General features: G+C 50.8%; 2 protein-coding genes and 1 pseudogene across 3 annotated transcripts in view; 1 reads left to right on the plus strand and 2 right to left on the minus strand.

The window, feature by feature from the left end:
• Dctn3 (dynactin subunit 3) overlaps positions 1-1,218 on the minus strand; it is a 9,049-nt gene extending 7,831 nt beyond the window's left edge. The window contains exon 1 of the mRNA XM_021222000.2: positions 1,087-1,218. Within this exon, the coding sequence (XP_021077659.1) occupies positions 1,087-1,182 (96 nt within the window). The 5' untranslated portion in view covers positions 1,183-1,218. The remainder of the gene's footprint in view (positions 1-1,086) is intronic.
• Positions 1,219-1,880: 662 nt separating this feature from the next.
• Arid3c (AT-rich interaction domain 3C) lies at positions 1,881-9,110 on the minus strand. 2 transcript variants are annotated; one of them, XM_021221988.1, is made up of 8 exons: positions 9,065-9,110; positions 7,871-8,251; positions 6,037-6,109; positions 4,147-4,330; positions 3,744-4,033; positions 3,044-3,226; positions 2,758-2,847; positions 1,881-2,377 (listed from the first exon to the last, which is right to left on the minus strand). In XM_021221988.1, the coding sequence occupies exons 2-8, from the start codon at positions 8,177-8,179 to the stop codon at positions 2,277-2,279; spliced, it is 1,230 nt and encodes a 409-aa protein (XP_021077647.1). In that variant the 5' UTR covers positions 8,180-8,251; positions 9,065-9,110; the 3' UTR covers positions 1,881-2,276. The 2 variants fall into 2 exon arrangements, with proteins under 2 accessions (XP_021077647.1, XP_021077648.1); XM_021221989.1 differs by lacking the exon at positions 2,758-2,847.
• On the plus strand, positions 9,004-16,174 carry LOC115062908 (annotated as a pseudogene).
• Positions 16,175-16,678: the final 504 nt, after the last annotated feature.

Below are 16,678 nucleotides of genomic sequence, written 5' to 3' on the forward strand. Positions count from 1 at the left end.
AGAGGCAGAGGAGGCAGAGGCAGAGGAGGCAGAGGCAGAGGAGGCAGAGGCAGAGGCAGAGGCAGAGGCAGAGGCAGAGGCAGAGGCAGAGGAATACAGTTAGGAGTTAAGGGTTTGAGCTTGAGATGTCTGTGGGATAGCCCAGTGGAGGAGACCAGTAGACAAAGATCAATTGGGTTCTCAGATTAAAAGTCTGGAACAGAGACATAAAAACATGAAATAAGTAACTGAAATCATGGCAGTGAATAAGCCTGCCTAGGACTTAGTACAATATTCTAACAGTCAAGAGTCAGCTGGAGGGGGAGACTGAGGAAATGAATGACTTCACGCAAAGCTAGTGTAAAAGGTGAATACTAATATTTAAGGGAGTAATACACGAGGGAAGGCACACAAATAGATGCCAAAGGAGATAGTGTTTCGAAAAGTTAGTTCTCAAATTGGAACTGAATGTGCTGGTGACAACTTTACAAAAAGTACAGAGACATCATTACCTTTGTTCCAGAACATTCCTAATTCTACTGGAAACGCTCCTGTAAATGGTTTCCACATCGTAAAAAGGGATTTTTGGGCACCTCTAAATTTTTGTCAAAATTCAGACACGAGGTTCGCCCACATCTGAACACCTAGGGCTCAATTACTAACCTTCCTTATCTGGGCCTGCTCACACCTCACCGCTCACCCCCTTGGAGCCTTTATCAACCTGTGCTCTGCCTCTTCTAGGGCTCCTGTCCACGCGCAATTCATTTAGCAATTAATTTTGCACGGCTCTAGGATGACACTCCTCCCATTAACCTGGTTTTAAATGCGCTTGGTCTCCTTAGTACGCCTGTGAGCGCGCGGAGTTTTTGTGAAAGTTGTCACCGAACTCATCTCAAAAAGGCTTAAGCATCCCCCCCCCACCCAATCCCCTCGGGAACGGACCTCGAGGGTCCGATTCATACCAGGAGGTTCTAGATCTTTGTTATTTCAGAGCCTGGGCTGAGGACGACCTGACAGAAGTGGTAGCATCCGACCCTAGGGCAGGGCCAGTGGACCGCTCCTGTCCTGCCCTGCCCCAGAAACCGATCAATAGACCGGACCTCTCACCTTCCTGGAGCCTCGGGTCCCGCCCGGCCCGTACACCCAGCGCTCCAGCTCCTCCACTCGGGACTGTAGCCGCTGCACATCGGTCAGAGCCGCCATCGTTTCTGCAGCCTGGACGCAGCAACCCGGAACGGCCTGAGGGTGGGACGTCCGCCCAAATAAGACGACTAGCCAATCCGAGAGCACCGTCACGCCTTGTAGGAAGTGACGTCACTGTTTAGGCTTTGGGTGTCGGAAATAACTAATGTCAAAGCAATCTGGTTACCTAGGTAACGTCCTGGGTCCTAGCCCTAGCCTGGTGTCCAGGACTTGGTTGTCAAGACTTTTAGAGTTCTAAATCCAGGATACGAAGAGATCCTCCCCCCGCAATTCCCTGAGGGTTAGCGTATAAATGTACATCATTCCAAGATAGGTTCATACCCATAGATCAGTAGGCAGCTTCCTGGGAGAGACACCTTAAATTTTTGGAATCATTTAAAGATCAAGTGAATTGTACCTAAACCTCTTGTCGTCAGGACTTACACCCAAACAGTCTGATTTGTGACCGCGCTCTGTGTGGTGGTACTAGGAGAGAAAGGAGAGACAGAAGGAAGACTGTAAGTTTGAGGCCAGCCTATTCTACACAGTGAGTTCAAGACCAGTCGGGGAACAACGTAGAGAAAGCTTGCTTCCCTCCAAAAAAATGCTCTTCCATTCTCTCGGAGCTGTGTTCTTCTGCTTCCACTTGGAAAGCTCAATGTAGTCTGTGGATCCCCCACCTCCCAGACCCAAGCAAGAGGAGGAGGCACAGGAGACACGGGAAGTATAACTTTATTTTCCAGATGCAACCCAAGGGACATCTTCACATTCAAATCCAATCCTTCGCCTGCTTCCTGAAAAGGAGCAGAATTGACTCAAAGAGGTGGGGTACCAAAGGTGACATTGACATAGGGGTTACATGAGGAGGTGACAGGGGTTATGGGGGGAAGCTCTTTGGTAGATGCTGCTGGAGTTAGCTAGAGAGGCAGTGTCTGCCTTTTATGGTGAGGTAGATGGAACATAATAATAAATTCCTTTGGTGTGGAGGTGGCATGCTGACATCAACCAGGACTGGATCCCAGAGTGGATGTCACATCCTGAAAGAATCAAGGTACAAGGGTGCCTTCTCCGCCCTAAGCAATGATATTGGGACTCTTGGTTCTCAGTAGCTGCTTTCAGGGCAAGGTGCTGGAAGGGGGCCCTGTAGAGGGTGGAGGTGGAGGATTGGTTGGACCCAAGGAAGCTGACACAGGCTGGCGTCGAGCAAAGAGGATACCTGATAAAAGGTTGAAGAGATGTAAAATTCAAAAATAAACGAGAGAATGTGGGACCCCCACAAACCACTGTCAAGTCCCTCTGGCCAGTGAGAAGCTCCTATGCCATTTTGGGTAGCTTGAAGTAGGTGCACAATAAATACTGACACTCACAGATCCATGACAAAGCAGACATCCCATGGCAACCATGCTGCATAGACCATGCTGGGACCCCCATGCCACGTAGACATTCTCTTGAATCCCTTTTAATGCAACAATCCTCTAAGCCCCCATGCAAGTTCAGATACTCCTGAACCTCATGCTCACAGAGAAAATCTAAAATTCCCCATGCCAGGGTAAACGCCAACTTCATGCCAATATAGACAGCCTATAATTCCCATACCAGTGTAGACCACCCCATTGATCTCTAGTGCCATGTTGATACTGCTGATGCCACTGCCTGCCAGATTGAGGGGCCCATCCAACCGCTCTTCTGTCCAGAAGAAGGCAGGGAAGTCACATTTGGGGGAAGCAGATTTCACACTTAGACCCCTTCCTCATTCCTGCACTTGAACCCCATACCGTAACTTTGCGTCTGTCTATCAAGGGACCTGCCTGTACCACCTCCAACATCCAGCGGGTGAAGAGTCTAGCTTCCCTCAACTCACTGTCCCAAAACCCTTCCTCACCCCTTAGGGGAGCCTTGCCACGGGGCAGGAAACTGGGGGGTGCCCCCAGTCGAGGTGAGTCCATGGGGCCCATCAGCACAGCCCTCTTCTCCGGAGGTTCTTCCGGTGCCAGCTTCTCCCTAGCAGCCTCCGAGGCCAAGCCCACAGGGAGCGCCAGACGAGGGGGTGGGATTCCACTCTCCTCTGGAAAACAAACAAACAAACAAACCAGGCCACTCTGGTTCAACCAACCCTTGTTTGCATTTGATTCTCCCCTAGACCTGGGACCAATAGAGGTGGTTCAGGCAGATAAACCAGGTTCAGTCTCTCCTCCCATCCAAAGACTCTGGCCTAGAGAATGTGGAGAAAAAAGGGCCAGCATATATAGGTCCGGACTGGTTTAGGTCAGAGAATGTGCAAGCTTTCTTTGCTCTTTGTTGTTAAATAAGTCAAGAAGTTGCAAACTACATCCAAATGGGATCCCTATGCAGATAGCTGTGGAACAAAACTGCTGGGCATGAAGCGACCTGAAACTCCACAGACTTTCTTGACCTCAAGGCTCAGGATGACTAACTTAGGGATTCCAACCCCCCTGAGCCCCATCAGATCTTGCTGCTCTCCTATCACAATGCCCCCCACACCTGAGTCCCTACATTTTGATTATCCCTGTGCACAACTCTCAGAGACGCCGGACTCCAAACTCTACCCTCCCCACGCGTACCTTTCTTTACTGGGCTCGGGCTCAGTTGAGCGCAAGCGTGCGCTGGTAAGCCAGAAGCAGAACTCTGGGTGGGACCCGGGCAGTTCGGGGTCGCGGTCGGGGCGGGGCCATGACTCGAGGCGGGGCCAGTAGCGCCCCGAGGTGTGGGCCCTGCTAAGTTGAAGAGCGGGACCGCGGTGTAAGCCTGGCGGCGGCCCTCACGCCGGTTGCTGTCTATGGCAGCCTGGAGCTCCCCCGGGGAACTGAGTGCCCGCGTCTCGCACTCGTATGGGTACAAATACTTCATGTACCTAGGGGCGGACGGATGGGCGGTGGGAGGCTGGACCCAACGGATGGTCCTACCCCCGCCCCTCCCTCCACTCCCGCGCCCCACCCAGCCCCTCTGGTCCTCTGCTGTCCTCACTGGGTACGGAGCGTGAAGGCGGCAGAGGTGATGGTGGTGGGCAAACTGAGGCCGCGTGTGACTTCTCGCCACACTTTCCGATTGATGACTTCCACCAGGCCTCCCTTGGCTGTCACCAAGCGAAACAACGCATACAGATCCAGCACCTGTTTGGCCATGACGGGTACCCGGTTCACTGGCGTACCTGGTGTGAAGTGGGCAGAAAGTCAAAGTCAGGACAGTAAGATTAGGTCTCCGAGGACATCTTAGGTAGGTCCTTGGGTAAGGACAGGTCTCATGAAAGGACTGCGGGGGAAGGGTAGAATTACAGGCGGAGAAATCCCCCTCCAGTCCTCCACCTCACCCCACCTATAGCAGGAAGAACAGGAGACTAAGGCAAGAAATCAGCTTGGTTTTTCTGTAAAGGGCCAGAAGGTAAATATTTAGACTTTGTGGGACCAAAGGGTACCTGTTAAAATACCCAGCTCTGCGACTGTATCCCAGAACAGTCTGAGATGGTATCTAAGAGGATGTGCATGGCTATTCTCCAATGAAATGATTAGAATCTCATAGCCTGGAGATGTTATGCCTGTTTTAACTCTGTTTTCCAAATATGTAAAAAGGAAAAGCCATTTTAATCTACCAGACAACCAGATTCGCCTAACTCTTTAGTTTGCTGGGCTGGCTGTAGGCAGGACTTCCGTATGCGCTGAAGAGCTATACGCCCCAAACCGTCAACCCCCAAAGGCTGCAGGAAGCCAGGGGACCGGCAGGTGCAGAAGAATCAGATCCTGCCTGGGCCAGCCAACTCCTCCTCAGCCGAGCCTCCCCCGCCAGCCAGTCCTGACAAAGGGGCCTGTCTGAGCTGAGCGATGGGCCCCAGTTAATTCCTTACCGATCCCAACCCCTTCCACCGGCGCCTTTGGACCCGAACAATTAGCTGCGGCCTGATTAATGGGGGGAAATTATCGGCCCCGAGAGACCTCCTCCCCCTGCAGTCGAGCAGAAGGAGGCAGGGCTCGGGGTGTGGGCTGTTCTGTCAGACCACAGCCACCCCATTACCAGGAGAGAGAAGGTCCCCAGGAAGGTGCAGAGAAGGAAACCATGACTAGATCTCCTTGGGGAGCAAGAAAACCGGGGGTCCTCACCCAAGGCTCTTGGGAAGGAAGGGACCAGAAGACGTTTGCTGAGCGTTGTGTTGGGGACTGGGGAGACTTGGGCCAGAAGCTGTCCTGGGAGGGGGCAGTGCAGCCAGTTAATTAGCAGCTTATCAGGCTGCGCTCTGAGTGAGTTAATTAGCTTTGTAGAGAGAGATAATGAGTCAGTGTTCAGACCCATGAATCTGGGGAGAAGCGGAAGTGATGGACTGCTGCCCGCCCTCGTCCCCCCTGGACCCCTTCTGTATGCTTTCAATACTGAAATTTTCTGGGGAGAAATCCCTTCTCCATTACCCAATTCACACGGCCCCAGCCCATCCCTTAGGAAAGCCTTCCTTCAGTCTAACTCGATTCCCTCCTGCTGCAGGACAGGTGGGGAGTGCCCCAGGCTAAAGCAAAAGGAAATGGAGGGGAGATGAGGCTGGAAGAAGGGTACACTGTATACAACCAAGGCGTTCCTGGGACCCTGCTCTCTCAAACCAGTCCTGACCAGTTCTCCCCCCCCCCACACCTTCCTAATTGATCTCACACTCATTAACCTGCCTGTGGGTCCACCACTAATTAATCCCTGGTGGAGAAGGGGGGCAGGGTCAGAGGTTAAAGATGCTATTGAGGGCCCAAAGGACAGGTGCCACCAACCTCAGGCCTCTGCAGGGAGGGCCTCACCTGGGGACTACATTCTGAGGTCTTCCTTCCTCAAAACCTAGTCAGTAGGGGAAATGTCTAGGTATTTTCCCCACATCTCGTTGCTTACCCCTCTTCTGCATGAAGCTAAACAGGTCATCCAGAAACTCCTTCCTCTTGGGGTCCGCGTCGAGTTCATACAGCTGGGGAAGGACCAAGGTTATTCTCCAGCTCCACTGCCCACCCCCCCACCCCCGTCGCCTATCTCTGGAGCCCCAATTTGGGTGGTACTCTGGGCAAGAGTATTTGGTGAATGCGTGAGTGGAGTTTGAATGTCAATTCTCTGGCCCCAGGCCCACCCCCAGGGACGGGCAGGATGCCTTTATCTAATCTATCTACGAGACCTATCCTAGCTGGTGGTGCCTCTAGGTGGCTCAAACTGTTGGCAGCAAATACAGGGAGAGAAGAATCAGGGTAGTGCTTCCATGGCGCAGCCTGCTCTTCAGGGCAGGATCTTGACTATCCTGAGCTGAGGATGGACATTCAGAGCCACAGGAGGGGTGGCAGGCTGGGGCTGTGATCCACACTGTGTAGACTGATGGATACTTATTCATTCCCCTTAATCTGTACAAGGCTTCATGCAATTCATATCCTCGTGGGCCAGGACATGAACTGGGGTGAGTTCAGGCAGGCAGGGTGCTAGGGAGCTCCTTATAGGAGCCATCTTGTCTGATCTCCTTCCAGAGGTGGTTACAGTGTCTACCGTAGAAGCTATCACACAGGCACCGGCGACACGACACAGAACCTGAGATGTCAGAACGCTAGGAATCTGTTGGCCAACCCCACCTCCAACATTGCCTCCCACATCTAAAAACGAACAGTTCCAGAATGATGGAGCCCTTGACCCGGAGTGACAGATTCTCAACCTCAGCTTGATATGGGTCACACACACAAGTAACACTCCACCCCTCAACGAGAACCTTGTCAAATCCTCCCATGAGTATCAAACCCCAGAGAACCAACTCTGGAGCTACACACACATGACCCAGAGTTCTAAGTCTTATGTGGGTACCTACAATGATACCCACACTTTGTCATAAGCCCAGAGGAGTGCCCTGGAGAAATAGTCACTGGAGCTGAATCTCCAGAGTGACAAGGCTCTAAGTGACATCCATGGTCTTACACCAATGCTACAGAACACTAGCTACATATTAGCACTTCTAGAGAACACCCCCAAACCAATACCCTATGAGTAATACCACCAGAATGCCACAGCTGGAAATCGCAGCTCCGAGCAACGCCATGGTGACAGCCTGGTCTACCGTCCCTGGTCAGGAAGGGTTTGGATTAAGGTCATACACATAAAGACCCAGTTTGCACGGGGAGGTGGGGGGGGGCTCAGTTACACTGCAGCTGAAGTAGCAAGCACAAGCTGGGAACTGACACTCGTGAAATCTAAGCCAGGTGAAAACACTGGATGGCAGAGCGGTGTGGCAGGAAAGAGGATGGGCGTACCAGCCTGCAAAAGGAGCAGCAACCTATTCCCCTTCCAAAGGCATTAGCCAGCCTGAGACACTCCCTTTGGTCCATGTGACTTGATACGGGAGAGGAAGACGGGCTGGTGTTGCTATGGGTTCCCTGGATTCGGGATCCCCTTCTCTCAAAGACCCTTACACCCTTTCTATCTCCCTTTCAAACTCGTCGATGGCTTCCTATGGTGACAAATGGTCAGTTCCTATGTTTTGATGATCTCTGTTACCTCTTAATGAATTCTTGTGTACTTTCTACATATCTGGGTGTCTCTGCTGACTGATCACTATCCATCTTCCAGTCTTCCGATCTCTCTCTAGGTCTCTGTTTCTAACATCCTTCAGAGGGTAATAGGAATGTGGGAATGTGTAGACTATTTTTGCCAGAGGGAGAGAGGAGTGACAGCTTGGCTGAGGTGGGGAGAGGGTGCCTACCTGCTTGAACTGTTCCTCGTAGGTCCACTCATGTGGTTGGATTCCAGGAGACTGGCTGGAAGGTGAGTTGGGACATCGGGCTCCTGGATGGCTCTGCTCAGCTGTCTCCTCTTCTGCTAAGGGTGTCTCTCCCTCCTCATCTTCAGCACCCTCCTCTTCTTCAGCCCCAACCACCCCTAAAGCCCCCTCAGGAGCCTGTAGGGTCCGGGCGCCAAGCAGAGGAGGCTGTGGAAGCGGTAAGCGTGGAGGGGCCAAGGGCCCCACCCCTTGGGCCAGCCGTGCAGCCTGCTGCCTCTGCAGGGCCTCCATTACAGCTTCCAGGCGCAGTCCCCCTGCTGGAGGGGCTCCTGGTACCAGGCGGGGCCCAGAGGAAAGGGCCGGCTGTGGGGGAGGGAATTATGGGTGCAGGGCCTTGCTGCACCCACACCCTACAACACAAGAGGAGATGATCATGGACATTCATGCTCAGGGACATACGTGGAGTTATAAGGGAAGGATTAACAGATCAAGGGAACAGAGAGAGGAATAGAGGGAGCAAAAGAGATGGAGACTACACATAGGGAGTCAGAAACGGCCAGGGACTGAGGATAGGGAGAGGCCGAGCAAATTGGAAAGAGTAACAGAAACCAAGGAAGAGTGCAGGGAGATCACACACACACACACACACACACACACACACACACACACACACACACGTACACACAGAGACAACGGCAAGGAGATATAGAGACAGAGGAGACTGGAGGAGAGACAGGAGCAGGACATAGAGACTGAGGAGGACCAAGATGGAGAGGGAGGGAGGGGAGAGAGGGAGAGGGGCAGAGGGAGAGGGGAGAGAGAGAGAGAGAGAGAGAGAGAGAGAGAGAGAGAGAGAGAGAGAGAGAGAGAGAGAGAGAGAGAGAATATCTACGAGAGGGACAGACAGACACCTGAAAAGAGATAGCAAGATGGGTTGAGAGAGACGCGGGAAGACCGACGCCGCAGGAGAGAGAAAAGACTAGAAAGAGACAGAAAATAGAGGACACTGGTGTAAAAACCGGGTAAAAACATAAAACACAAGAATCAGGAATCCAAGAGGTACGGAGAAGAGGGCAGCAGTGTCTGGGTCTCGGTAGGGACAGGACCAGACGGGCATGAGGTGGCGGGTCACTGAGCCCGGATCTCAGGGTCTGGATGCCCTACAGCTACACTCACCTGCCTGGCACCGCCCGAAGCCCCGGGTGTCTCCACGGCGGTCCGTCTGCTCTGCCGCCTTTCGGGCGGCTCCTGTCTCAGCTGGGTTCCCTGCGCAGGGTCCCCGCTGTGCGCTCTTGCCGCCCTGCGCTCTTCTGACCGCCGTGCGCTCACTGGCGGTCGCTTGGCTGCCTGCGGTCCCGGGGGCGGGACCCGAGCCCTGCTGGGCGGGCGAGGGTGGGAGGGAGCAGCGGAAGAGGCTGGGGTGGGCTCGGCTGCTCTTAACCCCCCAACAGGTGTCTAACACCTTCCTTACAGCCAGATTCGAGGGGGGCGCCGGAGAGCCATGGGGAAATCACGCGTGGGAGAAAGAGGAGACCACGGCTAGTAAACTCCGGCCCATGGTCCCGCCCAGCCTTACAAGTCATGTCCCCCAAACCCACACTCAGAACCCGCCGTTCACACCTTGTCACAAATTCGGGCCCAATTTTACATATTACGGTTTAAAGGTGACTCGAGGGGTCTAGGGCCTGAACAAGCTGTGGTCACACTGGAATCACTCTGCAGGATGCGGGGATGAATGCGGAACACCTGGCCAGAACAGAGCTTTGCCTTCCTTCATGCCCTGCCCACGTGCTATCTGCAAATATGTGTCAGTTTGGGCACAGGTATGCACATGCCAGTGGCCCTGTATCTATGCACCTACACCCCGAGAAGTCTCTGAGTCTCCTACAAGCACACACATTGGGATATACACATGAGAAATACAGGCATACACACCTCTCTTCCTTCTCCCTGTCCCTGTCCCTGTCCCTGTCCTCCTCCTCCTCCTCCTCCTCCTCCTCCTCCTCCTCCTCCTTCTTCTTCTTCTTCTTTGTTTTTTGAGACAGGGTTTCTCTGTGTAGTCCTGGCTGTCCTGGAACTCACTCTGTAGAGCACTCAGAAATCCGCCTGGATCTGCCTCCCAAGTGCTGGGATTAAAGGTGTGTGCCACCACTGCCCGGCCACATTTCTCTTCTTAAAAACCGCATTTGACATTGGTTCTCTTAAGGATTTCCAAGTACGTGTGGAAGGAAGAGTGAAGAGCTTAGCGACTCCTGGCTTCTCGGTATCTCTTTTGTTCCAGTGATCAGCAGTTTGCCCATGTTCACGTTCTCCATCCATGTGCCCTGACTTCCAAATCTCTATGTCCAGACTCCTTGAGCTAACTGGGCCTATCCTACACTACAATCCCCTGATGCTGTTTCTGTTTTGGGAGTCCTGGGTGGCGGGCCACCATTTCTCCTCTGAGCAGCCTGACCCTATTCCTCTCAGGTACTCCCATGCATTTCCAAGTCTCTCTTTGTGGTCAAGAAGACCTACTTGCTAAAGGTATGAGGACTGCCATAAGCTAGGTGAGCAGCAGGTGTGACCCAGTGGGACACATATGCCTCAGGACAAAAATGCCCCTACATGGCAGGAATCTGGGCATGGCCTTTGTCCCCTCCCTCATCCTCCTCTGGTTCATCAGCTCCTCCTAGTCTCAGCTCATTCTGGGCCAGACCACATGTTCTGGTGCCACCCTTGATCCCCTGCCTTTTCTCTTCACCCCACTCTAAAACCCAGCTCCCGCTGCTGCTGCTGCTGCTGCTGGATCAAGTACCTTTTCTCTATGGCTATCCCTGGCTGGGCTGAGGCTCACCATTTATTCCATTTGTCCCCAACCTTTCCTCTTCCGTATCAGATCTCGGAGCCAGTCACAACCCCTTCCAACTCCTTCGATCCTTGATGATCCATTCCTTTTTAGCACTGAGACACCCCCACTCTATACTCACGGGTGTCTGAGGATGGACACTCTCGTCCTGCAGAGCTCCCACCGTCCACCATGCTAGGACCACAGAGCGGTTCACTGGTGGAATTAACGCACGCAGAGGGACAGATGGTCATGTCCTGGGGTGTTGTGGATACCCAGAGGGTAAAGGGTAGAGATGTATGTACAGAACTCTGGGGTCCAGCTTGCTCCTGTCTCTCCTAACTGCCACTGGCTGTTGAGAGGTACCTGGAGAGAGCGATGTAAGATTCCTCCTGGGAAGCCAGGCATGGTGGTGCACACCTTTAATCCCAGCACTTGGGAGGCAGAGACAGGCAAATTTCTGAGTTCAAGGCCAGCCTGGTCTACAGAGTGAGTGCCAGGACAGCCGGGGCTATACAGAGAAATTCTGTCTCAAAACAAAAACAAAAAACAAAAACAAAAACAAAAACAAAACAAAACAAAAAAACTCCAACAGGATTCCTCCTGGGCAGTAGGTGTAGTGACTCGGGAGACTGTAGTTCTGAGAGGTTCAAAACGACTTGTTGTGGGTCTTGATGGGAGGCGGGCATGGAGATGAGCATCCTCACTCACCTCCAAATACTGGGAGTCAAGCAAAATGAAGCCACCCTTGGAATCGGGGCTAGAAGAATACAGCTAGGAAGCAGTGAAGGAGGGGCTAAGGATGGCTGGGACCTGGGTTTAAAGGAAGGCTGCTGCTGGAGAGCAAGCTCAGCACTTAAGAGCACTGACTGCTCTTCTGGAGGTCCTGGGTTCAATTCCCAGCAACCACAGGGTGGCTCACAACCACAGTGTACTTACATATAGTAAATAAATCTTTAACAACAATTACGTTAAAGGAAGGCTGCCTCTTACCCCCCCCCCTCCACATTCAGGCTTCCTATACCTCAAGGCAAAATGACCTAGACCTTCAGAAACGGACACTCATTTATTGAGTGCATTATGGCAGGCGCTGTAGGGCACAGGCCCAAATAAAACAGTGTCACTGTTACATGGCATTGTTCTAGTGGAGGAAATATATGTGTGTCAGGTGGAGGTATTTGTTGTGGAAAAATGTAATTGGAGCTGGGCCTGGTGGCACAGACCTGCCGTCGCAGCTACTTGAGAGGCTGAGGCAAGAGAAACACCAAGCTAAAGGCCTGACTGGGCAGCAGAGAGTTCAAGGCCAGCCTGAGCAACTTGGCAAGATCTGTTTCAAGAGAAAAGATAAAAAGACCGGAGTTGTAGCTCCGTGGTACTTTGCTAACATACTAAGGTTCTAGTTTAAATTCCAAGTATCAGGAGGGATAAACATCAGTGCTTGCATTTGGAGTCTAGGGAGGGAAGGAACACGTAGGTAGTTACCTACGTGTCGCATAGGAAAGTCTTCTCTCCAGTTTAGAAAACCAAACAAGAAGCGATTATTTTCTCATGCTTTTGTGGACAGGGATCCAAGGATGGTTTAGCAGGCAGGGAGTTGTAACTCGTTGCTTATGAAGTTATTTTATTATTTTATTTTATGTGTTTGGGTGTTTTGCCTGTGTGCCTGTCCATGTACCACATACATGCCTGATATCTAGGAGGCCAGAGAGGACATCAGATCCTCTGGAACTGGAGTTACAAACAGTTGTGAGCTTCCAGGTAGGTGCTGGAAATGGAACCTGGGTCCTCCGGAAGAGTAGCCAGGGCTCTCAACTTTCCAGCCACCTCTCCGGCTGCCTGTAGGGTTCTTATTAGTTATTTTCTTGGTTACCGTGAAAAATACCTGACAAGAGCTACTCAAGGGAAGGGTTTGTTTGGCTTTCCCTAAAAAGGTCCAGTCCATCATGGAAGGGAAGTTATGAGGATGAGGCAGCTGGTCACACAGTATCCTCAGCGAAGAAGCAGAGATGAGGAGCCAGAGAGATGGCTCAGCTGTTAGGAGCACTGGCCATTCTCGCAGAGAATCTATGGTAGATTCCCAGCACCCGCATAGCAGCTAGGGTAACTCAGAATCACCATAGAAACATACCTTTGAGTGTGCTAATGAAGGTGTCCAGAAGGTTTAACAGAACATCAGAACATACAAGACCTGGACCCAGAAGTAGGCTGTGATTACAGGCTTCTGTGTGACCACCATGTGCCACCACACCCGGTGCAGTCTGGATATATTTTCAAGAAAAAAACCAAGGGCTTGTGGATGGATTGAATGTGAGACCATTAGGTGTATAAGAACTTCAAAGTGTAGTCCAAGATGGTAAAGACTGCATGGTGGTGGGGGTCACATAGCTTGGGAAATAAATTAGTTTGCTTTGGGCATTTTAAGTTTGAGACACCTATTAAACAACCAGGTGGAGATATTGAGGAATAAGGTATCCAAAGCTAAATCCTGGGAAAGAGATTTAGGCTAACTCATATATAGGGGTCAAGCTATGTAGATGTAGCTCAGAGAAAGGGAGAGGAAAGAATGTAGGAGCCAGAAGAGTGAGGACACCAGGAGAATACAGCCACAGAAAATCAACTAAGCAGGTTCATAGGGGCTCACAGCGACTGAAGTGACAACCACAGAGCCTGTATGGACCGGTGCTGGGTCCTCTGCATATAAGTTATGGTTGTGCAGCTTGGTGGTCTTGTGCAACTCTTAATAGCAGAAGTTGGGGTTGTCCTGACTCCCTTGCCTGCTCTTGGGGCCCTTTTCCTCCTACTGGGTTACCTTGTCCAGCCTTGATATCAGGGTTGGTGTCTGGTCTTGTATCTTGTTATGCTGTGTTTGGTTGGTATCCCTAGGAGGCCTGCTCTTTCCTGAAGGGAAACAGGGGAGGAGTGAATCTGGGGGAGAGAGGAGGAGAGGGAGGGCTGCTGGGAGGAGTAGAGAGAGGAGAAACTCCAGGCAGGATGTATTGTATAAGAGAAAAACACACAAAGGGGGGGAAAAAGATATGTAGCCGGGCAGTGGTGGCATACGTCTTTCATCCCAGCACTCAGGAAGCAGAGGTAGATAGATCTGTGACTTCGAGGCCAGCCTGGTCTACCTAGTGAGTTCCAGGACAGCCAGGGCTACAAAGAAGTCCTGTCTCATCAAACAAAGAAACATACAAGACAACAACAAAAAACAAAGAAACAAAACGATACATAGATGCTACTTATTCTGAGTGTATGTTGTACACATCTATGCTGAAGCCAGTGTAGGACACAGGGGTCCTGCTCCAACACTTTCTGCCTTTTTTCCTTGAGACAGGGTACCTCGCTGAACTGGAAAGTAGGCTATGGACTGGCAAACCCCAGCAAGACCCCTCCAAACCCCCATATACCCTGAACTTTGCAGGGGTTATAGGCACATAGGTGGTTATGCTCAGCTTTTAACATGGATGCTGGGATCTGAAAACTGGGCCTCATATTTCGTAGCATGTACTTTTACCTATTGACCCATCCCTTCAGCCCTGTAGATGGCATTTAAAGTTGCAAAGAGATAAGGATCTGGGAAAACAAAGGGGTAAAGTATCAATAAGGAAAAAAAAAAAAAGAATTGGGGGGCAGGAGAGATGGCTCAGTGGTTAAGAGCACTGACTGCTCTTAAGAAGGTCCTGAGTTCAATTCCCAGCAACCACATGGTGGCTCACAACCAAATGTAATGGGATCTGATGCCCTCTTCTGGTGTGTCTGAAGACAGCCACAGTGTTTTCATATATATGTAAAAGAAAGAAAGAAAGAAAAAGAATCCTTGAAGCCCAAATTTGTTTTAAGAGATATATCTGTATCAAAAGTTGAGGGCCATGGGACTAGATTAGTGGTGGAACACGTGCTTAGAATGTACAAGACTTCAGATTTGAGTTCCAGTATCAACAACAAAAGTTAAAAACTATGGAATGGCCACTGGCTTTAACAACAGAGATGGGGGCAGGGAGGATAGTCCTTTATAAGACAGGTAATGGGACATATGGACATCAATCCCTGATATCCACGTGATCCTGGACTAGAGGTAGAGCTGGGTACCGTGTAGAATTTGTCTATAAAGATCAAGAGGCTGCAGCTAGGGCTTGTCACAGCCACCATGGTGGTAATGAGAACTCAGAGAAGGTATTAAGATGGCAAATTTGCCTGGGTTTCACATTGTTGATGCTTTTTGTTGTTTGAGACAGGTCTCATCCTATAGTCCTGGCTGGTCTACACTTACTATGGACACCTGGCTGGCATGGAACTTGCACAGATCCTTTTGCCTCTGCCTCCCAAATGCTGATATTATAGGCATGAGCCACTGTGCCTGGCTAGACCTTTGATGACATTGTCAAATAAGGTTATGCACGTAGCCTTTTGTATTTGTTAGAATGTTTAACTATATAACCTTGTTTCTCCCAATATTAGTTTAACAACTCCAAGAAATAGGAGAGGTCCAGACTTTATATAACCTAAGTAGGACCAGGATGAAGGTGGTGTGAGCTTGGGACCGGTGGGCAAAAAAGCCATGAGCAAGGTCCTTAGGAATGAGTGTACTTTTGGCTCTATCTGCCTTGTGTCGTGCCTGGTCCTGCCCCAGGCAGGAGCTGGGTCAAAGACAAACCATAGCAGAGGAACTCTGTTCCAGTTCCTGGTGTATTCTATGCTGTCAGCCCGTAAGAATCAGCTGAGGTCTGTTTCAGCTCAAATGTGGGAGCACAGTGCCACCCCATGGCCATGTGCAGTTAAGTTCTCAGAACCACCCCTAGGACCGAACTAGCAAAGTAGACACAGAGGTCTCATTTTCTCATATTCAAAAACTTATCTCTGAGATGCGCCACGGCTTCGGTGGCGACCGGCTGTCCTCTGCTGCTTGAGCGGCGCCCGCACCTTCCCTAGGAGCTCGCAGCAGCCGGCTGGCCTCTGCTCCACGGTAACCGTGTGCGACCGGAAGGCGGTGATCAAAAATGCAGACATGTCGGAAGAGATGCAACAGGACTCGGTGGAGTGCGCTACCCAGGCGTTGGAGAAGTACAACATAGAGGATATTGCGGCCCATATCAAGAAGGAGTTTGACAAGAAGTACAACCCTACCTGGCACTCATTGTGGGCCGAAACTTCGGTAGTTATGTGACACATGAAACCAAACACCCCATCTACTTCTACCTGGGTCAGGTGGCCATTCTTCTGTTCAAATATGGTTAAAAGCATGGACTGTGCCAAACACCCAGTGATCCATCCAAAAACAAGGACTGCATCCTAAATTCCAAATACCAGAGACTGAATCTTCAGCCTTGCTAAGGGAACACCTCGTTTGAATCTGTTGTGTTGTGTACAGGCCTCATTCTCTGTACAAGTCTGTGGTTATAAAATTAGTAAAACAGTTTACATTTGTATTTATTTTCTAGTCCATACTTCTGTACCCCCATTTTTTTTCTCCCTTAGGTCATTCCTTTAAACAAAACAAAACAAAACAAAACAAAACAAAACAAAAAAACTTATCTCTAGGGGCTGGAGAGATGGCAGCAGTTAAGAACACTGACTGCTCTGCCAGAGGTCCTGAGTTCAAAATCCAGCAACCACATGGTGACTCACAACCATCTGTAATGGGGATCCAATGCATTTTTCTAGTGTGTGTCTGAAGACAGCTACAGTGTACTCACATAAAAAAAGAAATAAATCTTTTTTTGGGGGGAGGGAGGCGGTTCAAGACAGGGTTTCTCTGTATAGCCCTGGCTGTCCTGGAACTCACTTTGTAGACCAGGCTGGCCTCAAACTCAGAAATCCACCTGCCTCCGCCTCCCGAGTGTTGGGTGGGATTAAAGGCGTGTCCCACCATGCTCGACATTTTTTTTTTTTTTAAATTTATCTCTATAGATGCAATCCAGCCAGCCAGAGACTCAGCCGTCTTTTTTTTTTTTTTTTTTTTTTTT

The sequence above is a fragment of the Mus pahari genome, chromosome 22 (assembly GCF_900095145.1).
Source record: "Mus pahari chromosome 22, PAHARI_EIJ_v1.1, whole genome shotgun sequence".
NCBI classification, from domain to species: Eukaryota; Metazoa; Chordata; class Mammalia; order Rodentia; family Muridae; genus Mus; species Mus pahari.

What these genes read in the sequence shown, in the direction of transcription:
- Arid3c (XM_021221988.1), bottom strand. Translation starts at nt 8,179, where the DNA reads ATGGAGGCCCTGCAGAGGCAGCAGGCTGCACGGCTGGCCCAAGGGGTG. An exon ending in TGGCAAGGCTCCCCTAAGGG is followed by an intron (nt 2,848 to 3,043) that starts GTGAGGAAGGGT and finishes TCTTCTGGACAG; the next exon opens with AAGAGCGGTTGGATGGGCCC. An exon ending in CAATGGGGTGGTCTACACTG is followed by an intron (nt 2,378 to 2,757) that starts GTATGGGAATTA and finishes ACCTTTTATCAG; the next exon opens with GTATCCTCTTTGCTCGACGC.